This window comes from Sciurus carolinensis, chromosome 5 (assembly GCF_902686445.1).
Source record: "Sciurus carolinensis chromosome 5, mSciCar1.2, whole genome shotgun sequence".
Lineage (NCBI taxonomy): Eukaryota > Metazoa > Chordata > Mammalia > Rodentia > Sciuridae > Sciurus > Sciurus carolinensis.
Genome location: NC_062217.1, coordinates 142,731,105 through 142,756,893, shown reverse-complemented (window position 1 = coordinate 142,756,893; position 25,789 = coordinate 142,731,105). Strand labels below are relative to the sequence as shown.

The 25,789-nt window shown below is 34.6% G+C and overlaps 1 protein-coding gene across 1 annotated transcript in view; it reads right to left on the bottom strand.

Moving 5' to 3' along the window:
* Positions 1 to 25,368, bottom strand: part of LOC124985914 (cytochrome P450 2C9-like) — a 63,023-nt gene extending 37,655 nt beyond the window's left edge. Inside the window, exons 1-5 of the mRNA XM_047554550.1 lie at positions 25,201 to 25,368; positions 18,224 to 18,386; positions 17,911 to 18,060; positions 14,021 to 14,181; positions 10,627 to 10,803 (exon numbers count right to left, since the gene is read on the bottom strand). Coding sequence (XP_047410506.1) covers positions 10,627 to 10,803; positions 14,021 to 14,181; positions 17,911 to 18,060; positions 18,224 to 18,386; positions 25,201 to 25,368 — 819 coding nt within the window. The remainder of the gene's footprint in view (positions 1 to 10,626; positions 10,804 to 14,020; positions 14,182 to 17,910; positions 18,061 to 18,223; positions 18,387 to 25,200) is intronic.
* Positions 25,369 to 25,789: the final 421 nt, after the last annotated feature.

Genomic DNA, 25,789 nt, shown 5'->3' with positions numbered 1-25,789 from the left:
ATAAAAACTAGTATATTAAGTACAATGTTTTAGTTCATTTCCTGTTGGTACAATGGACTACCAGAAACTGGGTGATTTATAAAGAATAGAGGTTTATTTTGTCCCAGCAACCTGTCAACACTGCTACTTTGTGAACTAACTTTCATTATGAGTTTTGAGGGGGACTATTTAAATGCAGCTATAAGATATGGTGAAGGAAAATGGAAGGTACCTGAGTCTCCAATGTTTCTGGGCTATTGTACTAACCCTAGTATAGCCCACCACAAAACTTCCTTGCATGTAAGATGAATAAATTCACTATCCTAAGCACTGGAAAATGAGTATTCTCTAACTTCTAGATAAAGATAATCATGATTGATAGCAAGAGGTAAATTGGTAAATTAGGGCTATATCATGGAAGGTAAAATAACAAATCAAGAATATCCACATTTCTTCTGATGATGATTCACTTGGGCTCAAGATTTCCCACACATTCATTAAGAATTGGAAAATGTACAAAAGCTAATATGGCAGCACAGTATAAAATAACCAAAAAGGGAATGAATTACAAAAACAGAATGTACTCCAGATGTGAGGTGTCAGGTAACTTGGCTTAGGAAAAAATTACAAGAGTGAATTCCTCCTGATATTTACCCTGCTCTTAAGATAAAAATCGAACAAGGCCAGACAAACATGAAGACAGAGAGTTTAGGTATTAACTGTTCATTTAGAATTAAGGAGAGCATAGGGATAATGCACATTCTGAGGTTAAGGGACTGAATCAATAGAGCTCCAATACCTTCCAAATTGAGAAATAGAAAGTACCTGATAAGAGCAACAAATTTTGATTGAGGATTGAGTGTATTATTTGACACAGACATGACATCAGCAAGGATTAATTTTAAATATTGACTAACAGAAACTTGAAAACCTAGAATAACCCTTAAACTTGAATTATATATAAAATATGAAATTTTATAAATACACTATAGGCAAAATTCATTTTCCTGCAGCTTATAAAATATCCAGGTGGGCTATAGGATGTTCAATAATATATAATCAACATTTAGAGAGTCAGCTATCTCAATAGGTATATTTTCTGGACAAGGTAACATTGACTTTACCTAGTTTTCTGAGATTGTCAATCAAAATCTCCAAGAAGACCCAAATAGGAGCATATTCCATGGCATGGAGTAAAACATTCAGTATAGTTAAGATCAAACTACTGAAAATAAGTAAAATAGAAGACCAGAGAACCCACAATATTGTAGTAGTTTCCTTAGCATCAATGAAAACATCAGTTCTACACAGAAAATCTCAGGCAGGACGACTATGGGAAATTTTCATAGAGCTAGCAGACAGGTGAATATCAAAAATTTCATGTTCTCCAGCAAAGGAGAATGAATAAAAGCAACAGACAGGTGCAGCATTCAGTGAGCAGTGGCTCAGTGGGTAAGGGAAGCTCCCCTCCATGAGACAAATGAATCTCTCTCACCAAGTTTAAGAAAAGTAGACATCATTGTTTAACACAGTCACATCTGAGCAGAAAACAAACTCAGATGACATGATCTTATACTTAGAAGTACATCCCATCCAAAAATAACATAAAATAAAACAACAGCAACAATAAAATCACCAAAATATAACAAGACGTATAGAACTGATTTTTTTTTTAAATCATGAATATAGCAGGATACAAGATCAACAAGCAAAAATCAATGGACTTTCTGTACTCTAATAATAAATCTTCTGAGAAAGAATTCAGGAAACAATTCCATTCAAAATAACCTCAAAAACTCAAATTGAGTTAAGACTAAATCTAACCAAGGAAGTGCAGAGCTCTACACTGAAAATCTTAGAATGCTAAAGAAAGTAATTGAAGAGAACCATAGAAGATGGAAAATCTATCCATATTTTTAGACAGGCAGAATTTACATTATTAAATGGTGATATAATAAAAAATGAGATATAGGTTTAATGCAATCTCAATCAAGATACAAATGGTATTATTCACAGAACTAGGAAAATCAGTCCCAAAATTAACAAGACTCAGAACATCCAAAGCAATAATGAGCAATAAGAATAATTCTGGAAGCAACACAATACATACTACAAATTATACTACAGATTGTTAATAATAAAAACAGCATAGTATGGCAAAAAAGAAGGCTTAAAATCCAACAATACAGAGACAAATCCACATAGACATAGTCATCTGGTACTTGACAAAACTGCCAAAAATATATGTTGGAGAAAAGATACATTTTTAACCACAGATGCTGAGAAAACTGGTTATTGATATGTAGAAAATTAAAACTCAAATATTGTCACTCACCCTCCACAAAAGTAAACTCAAACTGGATCAATGAGAGGGGCATTAGATCAGAAACTCTGCAACAGCTAAAAGAAAACATAAGGTCAGTATTTTAACATATTGTCACAGGTAGCAACTTCCTTAATAAGATATCTAAAGTTCAAGTAATAAAACCAAGAATCAATCAAAGGGATAGCTTCAAATTAAAAAGATTCTTCACAGTAAAAAAAAAAAAAAAAAGAGCATGAAAAGCATGTCTATTCCAGGTGCTCTTATGACAGGGAATTACTCTCTAGAATTTAACAGATAACACAATCAGGAACTGGGCAAATAAACTAAGCAGACATTCCTCAAAAGAAGAAATGTAAATGACCTACAAATATATAATAAAAATTCTCAGTATCCCTGGTGATGGAGAAATGCAACCCAAAGTTATATTGAAATATTATTACACTCCAGTTAGTATGTCAACCATCAAGAATACCGATGTTTATAGCAGTACAATTCACAATTACCAAGTTATAGAACCAACCTAGATGTCTTCAATACACAAATTGGTAATGAATATTGATGAACATACACAATAAAATTTCATTCTACCATGAAGGAGAATGAAATTGTGTCACTTGTTAGTTAATGAATGAAACTTGAGGACATCATGCTAAAAAGTATCCTGACTCATAAAGTCAGAAGATCTATGTTTTGCTTATAAGTAGAGTGTAGAGAGATAAAAGAAGTAGAAGGGAAAATAATGGAGTAAGAGGATCCAGAGGAATCAAAGAGGGGAGGACATGGTGAATTACTGGAGCACAAAATCTACCAAATTATGCTATGTTCATGTATGAACCATACTACAATGTTCATGTATATGCAGGATTCAATGTAGCATGTTCACACGTGTGTGTGTATGTGTGTGTGTGTGTGTGTGTGTGTGTGTGTATACACACACATACATTTACACATAGCTCATCAACAGCAAGCTAAGCTAGAATTAGAAATCCCCAGCATCCCCCAGTAGAGACAGTTAAAGTAGAGAAACCAGGAAGTCTAAACATAAATAAATAAAAAAAAATGTTTGAACTTCTAAAGTGCCAAACTAGAAATCCCTGAAGTTTACTTTTTTTTTTTTCAAACTGCAGTATGTTTCCCCCTTTTGTCACTTATATATAATACTGGGTATTGGTACATTGGCTTTTAGACTACACACGACCAATAGCCACTTATGCTCTACTATTCACTGGGTTGGTGAGGGCCCAAGCTGTGACTCAGTCTGGGCACAGGGAAGAAGTGGAGGAAAGGTCTCTATTTAAAAAAACCTGAGAAAGAAAAATTACTTTTTTAATAGGACCAATATTGCATCAACTACTTGATAAAAACTGTTTCCTACTGTCTGCCCAAATTTTGTGTTTTGTCAGAATTATATCTCATTTTATATATTTTGCCAGTTAATTCAATCATTTCTTAATATACCTTTTCTTCTCTTTGGTGTGCATTTCCTACCCATGTAATTCATCCTTTATATTTAAACCACTTTAACTTGTGTCTCCATATCATGCACCACATTCTTCTTTTTCTTTATATATTCTACTTCTTTATTTGTTATTTGCACATTTTTCCCCTTTTCAATAAAATTTAATGTACTATTAAATCTTAATTTTCCCTGTCTATTGCAAATCGATACTCTTTGGTCAATAGAGGTGTAGTGGTCAGTAATAATAACTTCTGTGAACATTAGGTTGATATATGGTTTGCTCTTAAATTATCATTGCATAAGTGGCTACTCTCTCCTTTCAAAGTCGTAGCAATGATTGAATTAAAATTTATAACATGCTAATTTGATGTGTTGAAACTAAGTCAGATGCACATTATTGAGATGTAAGTACTTACAAAGGAACTTCACTTAAAAGAGGAAGAGGAATTCATCTCTACAGACCCACAAAATAGGACCCAAGATAACATAAGTAAACAGGTCAACAGGACATCTACGAAATATATATAACTTACCAGCAGCTGAATCTACCAATGTAGATTCAGATGAAGTGTCAAAGAATTAAAAATTTTAATGGTTAAAATGATCAATGAGCTAAATGAAGATATAAGAAAAGAAAGGAGAAAGAAAATATAAGAAATGAAAGAGCATTCCAAAGAGCAGATAGAGATTTTGAAAAAGAATATACAGATATCCTGAAAAAAAAAAAGTAAGTAAATCTAATATCCAGTCAAAAATCTCACCAATAAACTAGACCACATAGAAGACAGGATTTCAGAGTTTCAAGACAAGGTGTATGAACTTTAAAACTCAGACAGCAATAAATAAAAGAAATAAAAATCATGATCACAAATTAAAGAAATCTGGGACAACTCTAAGAGACCAATCTAAGGAATCATTGGAATTAAAGAGAGAACTGAAATTAAATCTAAAGGAATGAATAACCTTTTCAGTGAGATATTTCAGAGAAATTTCCATACCTATGGAGTGTGAGGGGCTCCAGATAGACACATTCAGAACCCCAAATAAGCAAGATCAAAAAAGAACCTCTCCAAAACACATCACATTTCAACACCTGTCATACAGAAAAGAAGAATTTTAAAAGTCAAAAACATAATATTATGTCACATTGAGAAGTATTCTAGGCAGAATTACTCCTGATTTCTCAACCGAGAATGTAAAACAGAGAAGGAATTGAAATGGTGTCTTCCAAGCCATGATAGAAAATAATTGCTAATCAGGATTACCAGATCAGGCAAAATTAGCTTTCAGAATTGAAGAGAAAGAGTAAAACTTTCAAAATGAGAAGAATCTAAAAGAATCCATGATGATTTGGGGGGCTGGTTGTGGAATGCTTTGATTTAGAGTTGAGGGATTCCCCAAAAGATCATATATGAGACAATGAAAGAATTTTCAAAGATGGAATGATTAGAAATGAGAGGTATAAAACCATCAGTTCATTAGTCACTGATGTGGGTTCACTGGGCAGGACCTGTGGGCAGGCAAGGTAAGGCTGAAGGAAGGAGGTCACTGGAGTGCGCCACTGGGATTTATATTTTGTCCTTGGTGAGCAGAGGTCTCTAGCCTCCTGCTTGCCATGCCCTGAGCTGGTTTCCTCCACTATGCTCTTCTGCCAAGATGTTCTGGCTTATCGTGAGCCCAGAGCTATTGAGTCATCCAACCATGGGTTGTCCCTCTGAAACCATGAGTCAAAATAAGCATTTCATCTTCTATCTTGTTTTTGTCAGATCTTTTGATCCCAGTAACAAAAAAGCTGACTACAAAGATGAGTGTAAATAAACTCTCACATTAATACACATAATACACATGGCTGATTGGATTCAAAAATAAGACCCAACTATATACTGTTTTCAAGAGACTCATCTTAAAGGCAATGACATATGTAGGCTAAAAGTGAAAGACTGGAAATATATTACATGAAAATGGAGAAAAAAATAACAGGCAAGTCATACAGGTAGAAAATAATTTGCTGAAAAGGTAAGGATAGTGTTTATACCTCAAATATCAGTGCACCTAATTACATAAAGCAGATACTACTCAACTTAAAGATCCAAATAGGGCACAATTCAACAATATTGAGTAATTTCAACACACCTCACTCCCCATGAGATAGGTCATTCACACATAAAATCACTAAAGACCCTTCAGATATAAAAATATTATATATTAAATGGACTAGCAGACATTCATAGAATATTTTATTAAACAACAGCTAAATTCAACTTCTTCTTAGCTGCTCATGGAACTTTCTCCAATTGGCCCATATTATAGGAAACAGTAGTAAGCCTTAGCAAATATTCTTCTTAAATTCCTGTAATTACTTCCATCTAAAATATCAGGTTATCATGGAATGAAATTAGCAAGAGAACAACCACAGATATTATATATGGACATGGAGATTCAATAATGCAATCTTAAATGATGAATTCATCATTGAGAGAATGATGGGACTAATTTAAAATTCCTAGACTCAAAATATAATAGAGATGAAATGTACAAGAATCTTAGAAACTCTAGGAAATTAGTTCTAAGATGAGAGCTTATAAACTATGAATAAATACATTAAAAAATCGGAAAATTCCCAAATAACCTAATAATGCATCTCCAAGCTGAAGAAAATTAAAATACAATCCCAAATACTGAACAAAGGGGAAATAATGAAGATGCAATATGAAATTAATAATAAATTTACAAACTGCAAAGAAATTATGAAACGAAGACTTGATTCTTTGAAAAGATAACAAGACTGATAAATGTTAGCCAAAATAAGCAAAACAGAGAAGACAGGAAGTACTAAAATTACAAATGAAAAATGAGCAATGACAGAGAAATCTCTGAAATCCAGAGGATTATTATGGACTACATTGAAATATCATATTCTAATAAATTAGAAGATCTAGAAGAAATGGACAAGTTTATACCCAGATATGAACTACAACAATTGAAACAACAAAATAAAAAAACACAATCACACCAGTTGTATACAATGAGATTGAAGCAGTGACATAAAGCTCTCCAGAGAAGAAAAACCCAAGACCAGATGGGTTCTCTGATGAGCTCTACCAGATTTTTAAAGTTTAGTGCAGCTCTTGCTCACAATATTGCATGAAATAAAAAGTGTGGGGGGAGAGGGATAACTCCCACTTCATTTTGTAAAACCTATACCACCATGATTCCCAAAACAGATAAAAACACAACATGGAAAGAAAACTAGGATTCAATAACCGTGATGAACATAAAGGCCAAAATTTTTAATAACATTTTGACAAATCATGATTGAAACCACAATAAGATTGCCAAATGTTTTCCCTGAGAAGTGGAGAATGATATATAATGGGGTTGGGGGTGGTGGTGAATGAGAGACTAATGGGGAAACTTAAAACATGAAGAAGCAAATGAGAGGGAGGGGGTATGAAAGATGGTGGAATGAGGCGGACATCGATGTCCTATGAACATGTGTGATTAGGTGAATGGTGTGGATCTGCAAGGTGTACAACCATAGAAAGAAAATGATGTACCCCATTTGTGTACAATGAATCAAAATGCTGTCTGTAAAAAATTAAAAGCTAAATAAAAAATAATAATTAAAAAATTGAGCTGCAAAAACAAAATAAACCAAAAAAAATAATAAAATGGCTAATTTACACAAGCAGGAAATGGGACAATTTTAAGGACCTATGAAAACATTTTAGTGTCTTCTAAATAAAATCAGAAGAAAAAAATGAAAATAGAGCAACATGGATCATATTTATCTTTATGCAAATAAAGTCATAAATGCCCATATGGAAAAAATAAATAAATTTTTAAAATTTTTAAAAAAAGAACAATAACAAAATTGTAAATCATGACCAAGTTTGTTTCAATCCAGGGATGCAAGAATGGTTCAACACCTACAAATCCATGAACATAATTCATTACATAAAACAAATTAAGGAATAATAATCACAAGATAATCTCAATAGTGCAGAAAAACACTGTGGCAAAATCTAGCACATATTCCTGTTAAAAAAGAAGAAGAAAGAAAGGATAGAAAGAACTTCCCTAAATATCATGAGTGTGGTATATAACAAACTATAATTCAACATATAGTGAATGTTAAATAATTGATAATATTTTTTCCTACACTCAGGAAAAAGACAAGATGTGCATTGTCCTTACTTCTACTCAATAAAGTATTTGATATTGTAGACAAGCAATTAGGCAAGAGAAAGAAATAAGTGTGATATGAATAGAAAAGAAAGAAGTCCAATTATCACTCATTGCAAATGATATGATTCTGTATTTGGAAGACCCAAAAAACTTCACCAGAACAAAAATAAATCCATTAAAATACAAATCAGAAATATAATTCCATTCACAATAACCTAGAAACAAAGAAACCCAAATCCAATACCCTAGGAATGAATCTAAATAAAGAGGAGAAAATTTTCTATGATTAAAATTATACAACATTGAGGAAAGAAAATGATGAAGACCTTAGAAGAAGGAAGACTTCCCATATTCTTAAATAGGCAGAATTAACATTATCAAAATGACCATATTACCACAGCAATCTATAGATTCAGTGAAATTCCAATCAAGATAACAATGCCATTCTTCATGGAACTAGAAGTAAAGTTCCTAAAATTCACTAAGAAAAATAAAAGACCTAGAATAGCTTAAGCAATATGGATAGATAAGAACAATGCTAGAGATACCACAATACCTAATGTCAAATTTTCTATAGTGCTCTGGAAACAGAAACTACATTGTTCTGTCATCTAGACTAATGGAAAACAAATCACCAAGAGAAACCCACATGGATACAGTGATCTGATCCTTGACAAAGGTGCCAAACACATATATTAGAGAAAAGCAGCTTTGTTTTGTTTAACAAGTAGTGCTGAGAAAACTAGATATCCATATGTAAATGAATGATACTAATTCATCTCTTTCATCCTGCTCAAAGGTCAACTCAAAGTATAACAAGACCTAGAAATTAGACCAGAAACACTGCAAATCCTGGAATAAAACAGAAAGGGAACACTCTAACTAATAGGTGTAGGCATTGACTTCTAAAATAAGACTCCTAAAATGCAAAAAAGAAACTGAAAAAATTAATAAATGTAATGGCATCAAATTACAAAACTTCAGTACAACACAGGAAATAGAAAAGAATGTGAAGAGACAAACTACAGAATGGGGGGAAAAAATGTTTGCCAGCTACTCACTCTGAAGAAGATTAATATCCAAAATATGTTAAAAACTTGAAAAGTTTAACACCAAAAAACATAAATAAACCAACTAATAATTGCATAAATAAACACACACTTCTCAAAGGAGAAAATACAAATGCTGAACAAGTATGTAAAAAGTTATAGGGCATTTTTAACAATTAGGGAAATTCAAATTGAAATGACACTGAGATTTCATCTCACTCCAATTAGAATTTCAGTCGTCAGGAACACAACAATAATAAATGGGGATATGATGTGTAAGGGAAAACAACACTTTCACACACTTGGTAGGATTGTAAGTTAGAATAATCACTAAGAAAATCACTATGGAGATTCTTCAAAAGGGTAGAATTGGAACAACAAAATGACCAAGCTATCCAACTCCTTGGTATCCATCAAAAAGAATCAGTCACATACTCTAGGAATACATGCATGCCCATTTATAGCAGTACAGTTCACAACAGCCAAGTTATGAAACTCACCTAAGTATCCTTCAACAGATGGATGGGAAAAGATAATGTGGTATGTGCACACAATGAAGTTTTACTCAGTCTTAAAGAATGAAATGTCATTTCCAAGGAAACAGATGGAACTGAAGAACATAATGCTAAGTGAGATAAGTCAGACTCAGAAAGTCAAGGGTCCCATGTTTTCTCTCATATCTGGCAGCTAGACAGAAAATGAAAGGTAAAGGGACCTCATGAAAATGGATAAAAGACCAGAACAGTAGAAAAAGGGAATGGGGAAGAGAGAAAAAGAAGAAAATGGGAAGAATGGGGGAAAGAAACTGACAAATTTGTGCTATATCATTGTATGAATATAGTACAATAAATCCCAATATTATAATAATTATAATGGATCAATAAAAATCATTTTAAAAAGATGACAGTACAAGAGTAATGACCCAAAGATGGTGGAGTAAGAAGTTCCAGGGTCAGTCCTTCCAGAGAAACAACTATTGACCTAGTATGAACTGTCTGAAGCAACTCTTTTGGATCTCTGGTATGTAGTTGAAAATAATAGTATCCAGGGAAATAATTGATAAAGAAAGTTCTGGAAAATCTCAGTGTCTCACATACCAGCTACTATTCCCCACAGAGCAGCACCCACTGCAGGCAGCTGTGAGGACAGATTCTACAGTCCTGTTGCGTCTTGGTGCTAGAATAGGAAACAGGGATTGTTCCTACAAATATCCCACTTGTATGCCTTGGTCACTTGATTTTGAACAAGGAGAAGCCATTACACAGACTGGCCATTAGGTACTTTCCCTTTCTCCCAATCATTTCAATTTGCATTTCATGGCTCCAATTTTATATTTTCTAAGTTGTTTATGAATATTTCCTTTTCACCTCAGGTGTCAATATTGTCTTTCATCAGGTAGATTTTTAATGTCTCTAGAACAGTGTTCATGTATTCTAGGTATTTAATGAATCAATTTTATTTCTTCAATGATAATTCATATAGATCTTTAAAGACAAGATATGCATAAAGAGTTAGTCAGGAATGTCTTTCCTGACCATGTGACTAGCCCTAGTAACCATAGAATTAATCAATGAAACACAAAATGTAGAAGCAATCAGATAACAGAGTTGTGGTTCACATTCTACCTCTTCCATTTTGATCAGGAAGCAGTCAATGAGGTCCCGAGGACTGTTCATATCCAGGGATTCTTGGTGTTCTTTTATTTTCTCCAAAAAATACTCTTTCATATCACCAGCATTCTTAAAGAATGTTTTATGACTCCCTGGGAAATAATCCATGAGAACAGGAAAATTGTTGCAGACCTACAAAATAAAAATACATTTTAGTTAGAAAGAGGTAAGATAAACAAGCATATTATCTGTAGTCCATTGTAGAAATGATAGCTTTAAGAAAAACTAAAACTGTTCTCCACCTTCATCAAGAATTGTACATGTTTAAAAACTCCCATGCCTATAGAAAGATTTGAGGGAGAGAACTATGATCACAGGATCAGAAATGATAATACTTTTCTTTACTCTACATCATTTTTAGAGAAAAAATAGGAATATATAAATTTTCTTTTTTCTAACAATCTGTAAACATGGAATAGCATGATTTACCATGATTGATGCTTTGAAGATGAGAACAGAGTTTAAGGGACTTTGGGTAACCAGAGAAAGAGTACAATTCTTGATAATAGAAAATTATGTTCAATGGGTACAGGGCAGAGAACAGGATGGGGGAAGAGGTGAGGGAACAGGCAAGTGGTGAGGGCTGATTTACAATGTATTATATTCCATGCTTTTATAATTCTGTCAAAATGAATCTTATTGTTATGTATACTAAAAAGAAATAATAAAAATTTTAGTAAATTAAAAAATAAAGAGCACAATGCTGTCCTATGCTTTTCATTTTACAATGCAGTCTCATAAATAATGTAATTACCATAGATTAGGGGAGGTTTTGAAAATACCATTAAATGAAATTGGACATTCTACAGAACAAGTAACTGTGCACAATAGTTAGGAGTCAATTTACTTTAAGATAAGCATAGGGTAAAACTATTTGTTCAGGGTCCTACACACTGAAATGCAATCATTTTATTAGCCTAGCCCTACTACCTTGTCAGGTCAGATGCCATATGAAGCATTGTTATGGTTAAGATGAAAATTGACTGCCAAGAACTCATGTGTGAAAAAATGCAAGATGATTTAGAAGTGAAATGGTTATGAGAGCTTTAAACTAAACAGAGCATTAGTCCACAGATAGGGATTATTTTGGGGTTAACTCTGGGCAGGTGTGGCTAGAGGAGGGTGGTCACAGGGGGTGTGTCTTTGGTGTATGTGTTATTTTCATGGTGAGTGGGGTCTGTGTGCTTCCAAGTCATATGTCCTGAGTTGCTTTTCCCACCACGCACTTCTGCTATTATGTTGTGCTCTCCTCAGGACCCAAAGAATGCGTCCAGTCATCTATGAACTGAGCTGTAAAACTGTGAGTTCCAAGAACCTATTCTTCTTCTAAACTGTTCTCAGGCTTTTTGGTCACAGCTGTCAAAACACTGACTAAAACAAACATCAATAATCTCTCCAGTTCAGTTTTCTTGCAGCATCTATACTCCCTTTTCCCTCCTTAATATTAGAAATGAAGTTATTGTGTTGTGATGGTGTGTGTGTGTGTGTGTGTGTGTGTGTGTGTGTGTAGGGCTGATATTTTATTGGTTCCTTTTAGTTATACATACAATAGAATTTATTTTCACATTTTTATAAAAGCACAAATAAAATTTATCCTAATTCAGTCCCCAGTACTTACCCTCCTCCACTCTTCCTCCCACCACTGCTCCCTTCCCTCTACTCTTCTGAACTTTCTGCTATTTTACTTATCATTTTTTAGATTAGTGACTTCTGTATGTATATGATGGCAAGAGTCACTGTAGTATATCTGTATGTGTTCATGGGAATGTTAGGACAGATTCAATCCACTGTCTTTTTCTATCCCTTCACTCCTCCTCCCTTTCCTTCATTCCCCTTCATCTGCTCCACTGATCATTTTTCTATTCTTTTTCTTGTTCCTGACCCACCTTAGTTTGGATTAGCTTTTGCATATCAGACAAAACATTTGATCTTTGGTTTTGTGAAACTGATTTATTTTACTTAGAATGGTAGGTCTCTAGATCTATCCATTTACGGTCAAATGCCAATCAGTCATTCTTCCTTGTGACTGGATATATAACACATTTTCTCTGTCCCCTCATGTGTTCAAGGTCACTTAGGTTACTCCATAGTTTAGTTACTGTGAATTGCACTTCTATAAACATTGATCTTGTTGCATCCCTGTAGAATGCTGATTTCAAATCCTTTTATACGTATATCCAGGAGTGGGATAACTGGTCAAAGTGTGGTACCATTCCAAGTTTTCTGAGGTATCTCCATACTGCTTTCCATGGTGAATGCAACAATATGCAGTCCCACCAACGTAATATGAGTGTACCCTTTTCACCATATCCTCCCCAACATCTCCTGTGACTCGTATTCCTGAATATTTCCATTCTGTCTGGTTTGAGAATAAATCGTGGTGTAGTTTTGATTTGCATTTCTCTAATTGCTAGAGATGTTGAACTTTTTTCATATATTTGTTGAACATTCATATTCCTTCTTGGCATAAGTGTCCATTTAGTTCTTTTTACCATTTACCAAATAATAAATTATTTACCAAATAATTTCATTGAATTATTTGTTTTGCTTTTTGACTTTCTTGTATATCCTGGAGATTAACATTCTGTCTGAGGTACATGTGGCAAAGATTTTCTTCCATTCTGTAGCACTTTCTTCATGTTCTTGATGGTTTTCTTTGCTGTGGAGATTTTAGTTTGATACCATTCCATTTATTGGTTCTTGATTTACTTCTTGCCCTTCAGGAGTTTTATTGAGAAAGTCAGTTCATAAGCCAACATGATAGAGAAAGGTCTCCATTTTCTTCTAGTAAGTGCAGGGCTCTGGTTAATGCCTGGGTCTTTCATCCATGTTGAGTTTGGTTTTGTGCAGGTGAGAGAAAGGGGTTCAATTTCATTCTACTATGTATACATTTGCAGTTTCCCCTAAACTGTTTGTTAAGAGGCTATCTTTTCTCCTATATATATTGTTGGAAACCTTGTCAAGTATCAGATAACTCTATTTCTGCCAGATAAAGTGGTGAAATTTCTAAGTGGTGATTGGAGTGCAGCCATGTCAGTGATGAGTCCCCAACAGGGGCCTGAATGTCCACTGAGTGCCATTACCTTGCTCAAATGCAAACACCAAAGTACTTTATAAAGATTAGGCTCTGGGGGTTGCTTGGGAAAGCATTGGCCAGAGACCCAAAGTGTTTACATGTCATATCTAATGAGGGCATTCGTTTTCGTGTGCATAAATGACTCAGTCATATTTTCCTGATACTTCATGATGCCCAACTCCGTGTCTAGACTCACTTCACTGCTTGGGCCATTTTGGTCAGACTAAAGACCATATGTGTTTTCTTAGGAAGAAGGGATAGGATTTTTCTCACCTGGATCCATGGGGAGCTCAGAATCTCCTGGTTTTCATTTAATTTCTGTATAAATTTGAGAAAATTCTGATCTTCATAATCAAAATGATTATGGAAGATAATGGAACAGATCACATTGCAGGGAGCACAACCCAAGATAAAGGTGGGATAACAGGGCGAGGCTAAAGAAATGGAAACATTAAAAGTTAACATTACATAAAAATGTGTTTCTCTTTGAGATAGCAGGGAAAGGTAATTGTAGAACATCTAAGCAATATCTATCAAGAAATTCCTTTGGGATGAAAACTATTCAACATGCTAAAAGTCATTATCAGTTTTACATGAATCTCGAATTGACTTTTACCTTCTAGCCAGTTTTCATAGTGCTCCATTCAACTCCACTGCCTTTTTAAGACATTCAAACCACACTATCCCTTATTTTTTGAAAATATCACTTTAAAAACACCTGATAATACGATTTCAGTGCAGAATCATAGTTGTCATCACACCACTATACATACATACATGTAGAGTGACCATTGAAAGATTCCTGTGTGAATTTTTCTGTTTCATTTTGGTATCAGTTAATGAACTCAGATGCATTCAACCACAGAGGCACATCCCTGGCCCTATTTTGCATTTTATTTAGAGACAGGGACTCACTGAGTTGCTTAGCAACTCGCTGTTGCTGAGTCTGGCTTTGAACTGGATCCTCTTGCCTCAGCCCCCTGGTCCACTGTGATTTACAGATGTGGGCAACAGCCCTGAGCTGAAATTTTGTGTGTAAAACAGGAGTAAAGACTAAATCGAGTAACTATATACAAATTTCTATATTTATGGAACAAATGAAAACATTCATGTTTTATGAGGACAAATGGCAAGATAAATAATGATATGCACTTATGAAAATAAAAATGAGAAATTTTTATTTTTAAGTAAATTCTGCATAAAACAAAGTTTAAATTCATGAATAGATCTCTTTAATTCTTCATTAGAGAGAGAAAGACAGAGAGAGAGATAGACACAGAAGGAAATTTTGCCAACTTAGAAAATAGAAACCATCATTTTCAAATGCCTCAAAATTTAATCTACTTAGCAATGCTGCCCCCTTGTGAACTTCAGAACATTTCTCTGAATCATATAGTCATCCACAGATTAGTATAGTTTAGTTGATTTTAATGCTCTCCATCATTTTAGTCAATTCTGTCCTTTTATAGGGAAAGAAATTATAGTAGGGCAAAGTTCTATTTGTGGGACTCTATAAAAAGGAGATTACAATTAGGTGATCAATTACTTTCATTTGAAAATAAAAGTCTCCAAATTCACAAGTATAGATTTAAAGTTTACTTAATAAAAATAACCATGGAAGTGAAAGACCTCTACAATGAAAATTACAAAAAAACTGATAAAAGAAGTTGAAGAAGACACACACACAAAGATGGAAAAACTCCCATGCTCATCAACTAGAGCATTTGGATCCTACTATCCAAATCAATTTGCAGGCTCCATTGAATTCTCATGATAATACCAAAGATATTTATCACAGAACTAAAAAAATATCCTGCAATTCATATTTAAGCACAAAAAGCAAGACAATCGTAAGCAGAGGAGCAAAGCTGGAGGCAGGACAATGCCTGAGTTCAAGCCATAATACAGAGCCAGAGTAAGCAAAATATCATGGCACTGGTATAAAAACAGGCAAATAAAACAATGAAAGAGAGAGGAGATTCTGGGGAGTGGGGCAGGGAAGACATGCATCTACACTTGACTGATTTTTATAAAAGTTACCAAAGTTATGGTGGAAAATGAGACCCTCCTCAATAAATGGACCATAAAGATGATTGCAACTTAACCCATATCTCTCACCTCATACAAAATTCAACTCAGAATGGCTCAGAGACATTTCTGTAAGACTGAAACCCTAAAAGAATTAGAGGAAAACATAGGGGAAACACCTGGAGATGGATACAATTGCTGATATTTTTGTATAGGACCCTAAAAGCAAAAGTAGGCAAGTAGAGTACATCAAACTGAAAAGCTCTTACACAACAGTCAAGAGACTGAAGAGACATCTTACAGAATGGGAGATATTTGCTAATTATTCATCTCATAAAAGATTAAAATAGACAATAAGGAATGAAAAAACTTAACAACGGGCCTCAAGTAATACAATAAAAAATGAGTAAATGATCTTAATAGGCACTTCTCAAAAGAAGAAATGAACTGTACAATAAATTCATTTTTAAAATGCCCAATATCATTAGACATCAGAGAAATACAAATCAAAACTACTATGAGATATCATCTTGCCCTGGTTAGAATGACTATCATCAAAATGCAGAAACAAAAATAAGAAACCCAACTTAACACCACAACCACAACAACAAATAACAATATTGGAGAGGTGTTCAGAAAAAGGACACCTTATACCTGTTGGTATGAATGTTTCATTAGAAAGTCATTATGGAAAACAGTATGGAGTTTCCTCAAACATAAACAGATCTTCCATAGGATCCAGATGTCCTGATTCTGGTGCACAGATGAAAGAAATAAAATCAACATACCATATAGATTCCTGAATATTTAGGATAATTATGACACTATTCATAATTGCTAGGCCATCATAAAAATTTATGTGATTATCAACAGATGAGTGGATAAAAACAATATGTTATACAGACACAATGTATTTGCATTCAGTCATAAAGAAGAATGAAATCTTGCCATTTGCTGCCAAGAAGAAAAAACTGGGGGAACTGGTGCTAAGTAAGAGGACAGAACAGAAAGTCAAGTATTGCATGGTTTCTCTCAGGTGTGGAAGGTAAAATGAATGTGCACCTGAGGGTAGAATGTGATTACTGGAGATGGGGAAGGGTGTGTGGTGGTGGTGATGAGAGTAGAGCTAAGAAAAGAATGGATTTTAACAGTATTTCCTGCACACGTGTGGGAATACCACAGTGATATTCATTAATGTGAACTGATTGGTGTTAATAAAACTACAATAAAATAATTTAAAAATAAATGATAAAATGATGCAAAGGAAGTATAGAGCATTGGGTCAGAACAAGTTTTTGAAGTTATCTACTCTTCCACCAGGCTCTCTAAGTGTTCCAGGATTCTGAGAATTCACAACAAAGATTTATTTTAGCTATGGAGTTGAAGGTAATTAGAGAAGACTGCGAATTTCTTTATGTATATCATTCACTGAAAAAGTCTAATTTTTAGTCTTCCCTTTATCATTGAATGGGAAGAGAAATTTAAAAACAGCAATCTGGTTCCAACCTGAAAATCAGAGACACTGAAAAACACTTCATGGGTCAGTAGAGAAGACATGGAGAGGTATGTGATTACCATAAGCATGATTAATGAGACTTTCCAGGATATATGCAAATCAACGGAAAACCATATATAAGAATAATTACTAGGCACTGGCCTTGGAAGAAATCCTGAGAGATGTGAGACAGCAAAAGTAACTCTACAACCAGAGTCCAATTAGGTGAAAGCACACCTCACTTGCTTCAGTTCCACAGGGTCTAAGGCTGATGTTTCCACTGTGACAGTGGTGAAAGCTGTGGAATGGGAATCTCACAAATGTGCCATAGGGAAATCCTGCTCTTTAACTCTTTAAGGGAATGGATCTCTAAACATTCTGTCTTCATGATGCAATGATTTGAAAACAGAAACAGCTGGTCAGAGGAGGATTATATGACCTTTACACACATCATGCTGCCCACTCATGCCTGTGCACAGGCAGCACAGATCCACAGACTCTGATTCTCTGCTTCAAATCATCCCTCCTCCACATGAGGACTGACAGCACCCATGATTAAGGTCTGGCTCTTGCTGAAATGTGTCTGCTAGACACAGAAGAGAGCAGTCTGTTAAGGACAGTGATATGATGAGTCACTCACACTTGGTTTTCCTCAACTCCTCCACAAGGCAGCGGGCTTCTTCTTGAATGCGGTCCTCAATGCTCCTCTTCCCCATCCCAAAATTCCGCAGAGTCATGAGTGAGAAGCGCCTTATCTCTCTCCATCTGTTTCCATTAGCGAAAGCAATTCCTAAATGAGGGATAGCAGAATCTAGAAGGGATACCCCAGGCGAGGTAGAGGAAGTTCAGGAGTGGCAGCCACAGAGATGGTCAAGCTCATCCTGGCTTTCTCTTTTCCTTTCTCCTCATCACCATGACCATTGATCTCACATTTCACATGCACACACACTTACCAAATCCTTTATGAGCTCTATCAGTCACTGGGAAACTGCCTCTTCCAGAAAATACTTGTCCATGATCAATCAGGGCTTCCTTCACAGCTTCATAGCCATGCAACACCACAGTGGGCTTCGTACCCAAATACAAAGTGAACACAGGCCCATAGACTTTTGACACCTGAAATGCGAAAGAAAATGCAAATATTAGCTGAATGAGATCAGCATTTGATCTACATGTTTGGCTGATTCACATTGTTATTCAGATCTTTCTCATTATATTTGTTACATTTTATTATGCCACAAGAATCTTCAAATATTTCTGAATATTTTCTACGAATGAGATGACAATCATAGTTGTCAGTTATGGATGGTCTATGATGGGCCATGCCTGACTCAGGCAATTGATATCTATACTATAATTAATCCTCACATCAATGTATTTAGGGGGCTTATTTGTCCTGTTTTACATGCATAGGAAATGAAGTCAGAAAGTTACAAAATCATTTGCAGTATACCATGTCTACTAAAGGGCAGACTTCCAAATTTGAACCTTTATTTTTTCAACTTCAGAAGTTTGAATAATTTATCAGTCTCATTTTTATAGGGTTCATTTTGACATAATTCTAAAAGCATGTAGTAATGTGTTCTACTTCAGTCCCCAGTGCTTCCCCTTGCTCTCCCTTCTCCCTTATGCTTTTCCCTTCTCTCTACTCTACTGATTTTTCTTTCATTATTTTTGGTTTTTTTTTTTTTCTATAGAGCCTTGTGAATATACACAAAGGTAGATTCATTGTAATATATTCTTATACATACATAGGAATTTTGGTCAGAATCATTCCACAGGTCTTCAATTTTCCCATCCCTTCTCTCTCTCCTCAATCCTTTCTTCCGGCTCCACTAATTTCTTCTATTTTTGTGGAACCCCCACATTAATTCTTGCCTCTTATTTTGGTCTAGCTTCTGCATCTTGGAGAAAACATTAAATAATTGACTCTCTGGATAGGTTTATTTCTTTCAGCATGAGGGTCTCCAGTTTCATCCATTTTCCACATTGTCCATTTTAATAAGGTTATTCTTAATATATTTTCAGTTTAATTTTGTTTTGATTTTGACTTCTTTACTTCCTTATACATTTTTGGATACTATTTCCTTCCCTTCTATAGGGATCTTTCTTTTCGTACATTCTTTCCTTGGTGTGCAGAAATATTTGTAGCATGAGTTAGTCTTTTGTATTTGTTTTTTATATGGGCTTTTGGTGTAAAATAAAATAAAAACACGTTAAAATAACACTTTAAAAAAATAAAAAGAAGCATATCAGAGACTGTGGAGTGTAGCCCCAAGAGGGAGGGATGAGGCAAATTTGATTTGTCATCACTAAGGTATGGATTTGAAACATAAGTCCTAGCATTGTGTTGTGCAGTTGGACAATGACACATAATGTACTGCTCATTTCAAAACAGCTAGAACAAAGGATTTGGAATATTTTCATCACTAATGAAAGAAAATGTTTGAAGGGAAACTAATTTTAACCTTGATTTGAGCATTACACAAAGTACACAGGTATCAAAACATGAAATGGTGCCACATAAATATGTATGCCTCCTGGGAGTCAATTAAAAAGGAAATGTACACAAAGCATGGTTAGAACAAGGTTAGGGAACATCTTCCCCATGTTTTCCTCCATTACTTTTATGGTTTCAGGGCTTCCATTTGTCTTGAATCTATTTGGAATTGATTTTTGTGTGTAGTGTTAGAAATGAGTCTAATTTCATTTGGTTTTTGCAGGTGGATGTACAGTTTTCCAAATGCTACTCAGTGAAGAAACTTTCCGTCCCCCACTGTGTATTTCTGGCACTTTGGTGAACAAATAGTCAATGTATGTGAGTAGGGGTATTTCCTGGACTCTCCATGGGATCCATGGGTGTATGTGTCTGCTTTATGCCTGCATGGTCATGTTTCATTTACTATAGCTTTGTACAGTGTTTGAAGCCTCAGATTTCTTGCATAAGGTACTGTTTGTTATACAGAATCTTTTGAGGTTCCATGCAAATTTTAAGAAATGGAAAATTTCTTTGAAAGACACCATTATATTTTTCATAAGGATTGCACTGAATCTGCACATCACTTTAAGTAGTGACAAAAAGTATTCTTCCAGTCTGTGAACATGAATTATTTTTCCATGTATTTCTGTCTGCTACAAATTCTTTCATTGATTTTTTTTTGTATTTCAGCATGCAGATTTTTCACCTCCTTGCTTAAATTTATTTCTAAATATTTTATTCTTTCTCATATTGTTATAAAAGACTTTCCTGATTATCTATTTATTACTAAAAATGCTGCTGAATTTTGTATGTCATCTGTGTATCCTGTTTATTTAGAATTCATTTATTAGTTCTAATTGTTTTCAGATAAAGTTTAGAGTTTTCCATGACAGTATTTTGCTTCATTCTTTTTGGTTTGTATGCCTTTTAGTTTTTTTTTTGTTTTTTGTTTTGTTTTGTTTTGTTTTTTCTTGCTTAATTGTTCTGGCTGGACTTGAGTTCTACGCTGAGTAAGGGTGGTACACTGGGCATTCCTAACTTTTCACTAATTTTTGAGAAAAACTTTCAACTTTCACCATGGAACATAATGTTAAATATTGGGTAATCACCCATAGCAATTAGTGTTCTGTGAAAATTTCCTTCTGTGTCATGTGTTTTTGAATGTTTCATCATGAAAGACTTTGAAATATGTCAAATGCTTTTCCTGCATCTATCAAAATACTCCTGTGATTCTTGTCCTTCATTTCATTAACATGATGTGTCACATTTATTGATTAATGCATGTGAATCATCCTTGGATGTCTGGAATGAATCCTGCATGAACATGGTGGATGATCGCTGTAAAGTGCTGGAGCACAGAAAGATGTAGGTAAAATAGAAGTGTTCTTCCTAGCCTTGGAGAAACTATTTTTGGTCTTTTACATCGTGGTGTTGCTGTGATGGACTGCTGAGTCTACTGGAGCTTTTTTCATTTGTAGATATTTCTCCTTTTGTTGTTCTTGTGAAAAAGGAGATGAAGACTGGAATATCATACTTCACCATCTTACCACAGTCTATCTCATAGGTATTTCTTAACCTGAAGATAGTTGTCTTCTTCAGAGAAATTTAATTTTGATGGCTATAAAAATACCTACAAGTCATGAAGCAGATCACTTTGTTAATGAACTGATTACACTGTAAGTATAATTAATCTTTAGCAGAAAGTAACAGCAAATGATCAAAACTAAATCCCAACTACTAACTTCCAATTTAGAACTCTGCATGATTCCCATTACAGGAATTTAGAATTCATCACCACTCCTCTGTGGATCCCACCTACACTGAAAGAATGGAAATTAAGAGCTATTACAACAATGGGGATCCTAGCCACAGTGTCTGGCTGCTGACTAAGTTATGAATGCAAAAATGCTTGGCTTAACAAACACCAAACTTCAACTCTAGGTTCACAAAATATATATATATATATAAATGGAGAATGAAAACCCATCCCTATTAACAATTCAGACTACCTTGGTGGAAAAAAGCCTTTTATTTTCATTTAATATTTTTCCTTTTTTTCCACCTCAAGCTCACCCAGTTTATATACATTCTTTCCTTTATTTTTAAAAATTAAAGGACTCACAAACTTAACTCAAAAAAACACAAATAACCCAATCAATAAACGAGCTAAAGAACTGAACAAGTACTTCACAGAAGAAATAAGAATGGTCAACAAGTACATGAAAAAATGATCAACTTCTCTACCAATTAGAGAAGTGCTAATTACAACTACACTGATATTTCATCTCACTCAAGTCAGAATGGCAATTAGCAAGAATACAAGTAAACAATAACAATTGGGAAGGATGTTGGGGAAAAAGTTTCACTTATGCATTGTTGGTGACACTGCAAATTGGTGCAACAACTCTGGAAAGGAGCTCCCCTTATAAAGCATGGAAAGGAACCACCATTTAACTGAAATATTCCACTCCTCAATTTATACCCAAAGCACTTAAAAATCAACATACTACAGTGTCTCGGCCACATTACTATTTATAGTAGCTCAATTCACAAGATCCAAGTTATGGAACCAACCTAGGTTCCCTTCAACAGATGACTGAATAAAGAATATGCAGTATATACACAATGATTTGAATATTACTCAACCATAAAGAAGAATGAAATTCTGATATTTGCCAGTAAATGGATGGAACTGGAAAACATCATGCTAAGTGAAATAAGCCAGAAGCAAAAAACCAAAGGTCAAATGTTCTTTCTGATATATGGATGCTAACCCATAACAAAGGATAGTAGTAGGGAGAGGAGAATAGAAGTTCGTTGAATTAGACAAAGGGGAATGAAGGGAAGGGAAGGGAAGGGAGAAGGGAATAGAAAAGACAGTACAAAGAATCAGAAATAACTTTCCTTAGCTCATAAATGAATACACAACCAGGGTAACTCCACATCAAGCACAATCACAAGAATGGGGTCCTAATTGGAATTGAATGTACTGCATATAATGAGCCAATTAACACTCTACTGTTATGTATATTTAAAAACAACAAATAAAGTTTTTTAAAAATATTTTTAAAAATATCATTTCATTGTATTTTATTATCTTTTTACTTCTTTCCATTGTAAAAGATTTGTGTGTGTGCGCTATCACAGATGAATTGGTTTAAAAATGTGTTGTATATACACAATGGAATATTACTCAACCTTAAAGAAAAACGAAATTGTGGCATTTGCCGGTAAATGGATGGATTTGGAGAATATCATGCTAAGTGAAATAAGCCAATCCCAAACAAACAAAGGTGGAAAGTTTTATCTGATACACAGGTGGTAATTCACAATAGAGGAGTGGGTTGGCTAGGGGAGTGGGTTGGCTAGGGAAGAATAGGATTAAGTATAGGGGAGTTAAGGGAAGGGAAGGGGTATGGTATTTTAAGGATAGTAGATAAATTACACATTAATACCCTCTGTGCATATATGACTACCTGACCCTTGTGATCTTATATTATGTACAACCAGAAGAATGAGAAGTTATACCCCATTTATGGGGGATGAGTCCAAATGCATTCTGCTGTCATGTACACCTAATTTACTTTCAAATATAATTTAATTGTATTTTATTGTTTTCCCTTCTTTCCATTGTGCAAGAAATGTGTGTGTGTGTGTGTGTGTGTTGTCACCACATGAATAGGTTTTATATATATATATATATATATATATATATGTATTCATATAATTTTGTTTTCACCTATACTGCTTTCTTCTGTGCCTGTGGTTATTTAGCCTTGATTTAGCATAGGAGGGGTGTATCCACATATGGTTTGAATTGTTTTTATCTTACATTTGCTTGTTGACTGTACCTTGATTTTTGTACCTCTTACTGTCCCTTCTTCTTTCTCTTCTCCCAGTAATAGTCAAAATTTCCTCTTCCCTGTTCCTCTTATTAATTTGTAAACTACTTAGTGTTAATTTTTTATTCCTCTTTCTTTATAATCAAAACTTATGATCTATCTCCTGTCTCTCCTCTCCTCACATTTTACAACAATTCATTCTCTTGCATTTTTGCCCTATTTTCTCTCCACACAAAAAACTATAACTTCACTAAATGTAGAATTATATATTCTATGCAATCCTTACTCATTCAAGATGTTATCATTATTAACACAGCTGGCAAAGTAGTAGCCTTTGCTGTCAAATGAAAGATCTTGTTCACAGTTTTTCGTTTTATGTTTTTCAGTTTTTTATTTTTTTTTTTTAATTTTACCAGCTGAATTTAGATTCACTGTACACAAATGGGGTACAACTTTTCATGTCTATGGTTGTACATGATGTAGACATAGTTTTATTTATTGTTTATCTCACCCTTCCTCTATAGGTGGCAATGAGTGTTCCAGGTGTCAAAATAGATGCTGGACATTGTCTTAAGGCTGTAATCTGTGGATAACAATAGTGCTGCTCCTGGCCCACCACTTCCTCTCAGGGGACTTGGAAAGTGAGAAGGTCACTTCAGGTTCACAGATTAGATATCCTGCTCCCAAACAACACTCCCAATTCAGTCCAGTAACAAGGAATCTCACCCCACACATGGTCTAGCACCACCTCATCCTCAACATTACTTCAACACATAGACTTGAGGAGACAAAAATGTGAAACCAACAACCAGGCCCCAAGGAGAATCCACCAGAGGATTCTCAGGTCACACTCCTCAATCTCAAATATCAAACACAGAGAGAAGTCCCAAAACAAAAGGACCTTGCTATAAAACAGAAAGGGGAATCAATCTCAATGAACTTGCAAGTCAAGACCTCTGAAAACTTGAGGGAACAGATAAACAATTCTTCCCCCGAAATTCACAATCCTCCTAAAAAGGATTCCGAAAGACGAAAGTGCATGAAATTCCAGAGAGAGATGATAGAAAAATAATTATTAAAAGGTTTAATAAATTAAAGGAACCCTAAGAAATGAATTAAGAAAGAAAAATCAGGGGGTGAAAGATGATTTCTATAAAAAAATAGAGATATTTAAAAGAAACTAGTCAGAACTCCTGGAAATGAAAGACACAGTAAACAAATAAAAATTCATGCAGAGCATCACAAACAGGTTAGGTTGTTCAGAAAATAGAAAATCACAGCAAATGACCATGAAACAATGAAGGGCACGTGTACTCCAGATTTTTGATATTTTCATATTACCATCAAAATATTAAACTTAAATGCTTGTTTTATTCCAGATGCATTGTTTCATTACACTATCTCCAACAATGGAAAACTATAAAAACAAATGGAAACATCAACATCCACAGAGTATTTGTTGTGCAACAATCTCTTTTAATAAATTGTCTTGTGCAATTTAATTTAATTTTAATTTTAATAAAGAATTGATTTATTTACCATTGAATTTAAAACAAAGAATTGATTTATTTACCACTACAAGCCACTTGAGAAGTATCAACATATTTACATTGGTAAAGGATTTGCTGATGTTTTTTGGATCTACTTGCAGGATACTCCCAATAATAGGCAGAGGCAAGGGTCCTGGTGGGAGTTTCCCCCTCACAGATCTCTGTCTCCATAGTGAGAGGAGAGGTAGACAGGAGAGACTGATCACCAGGACCACAACTGGATCCATTGAAGCCTTCTCCTTTTCCTTAGACAACTGTGAGCTTGCAATCAGTGAAAACCTTGAAAGTGCTCTGTTAATCAGAATGTGTGCTATTGACATAAAGTGCTGAGTCAATCTAGTAAATAAGTTCTTAACCATTCTGAGTCACATTGGTCACATGATAAGAAAGAAAACAAACTTTTTTACCCTTGCTCTCCTTCCTGAAACTCTATCCATGAAAATCTAGTTCAGTCCAAGAATAGGTATTGTAAAACAAACAAGCAACAAAACACAGAAGCACCCAACCTCTGGTGGTACCAGTGTGCAGATAAGATTAACAAAAAAATGAGGCATTTGATACAAAACATTGGTCAACATGCTAGATTCTCACAGTGATGACTGTTAGGAAATTCATGACTTGGAAGAAATAAGTGTACCTCTGACTTTT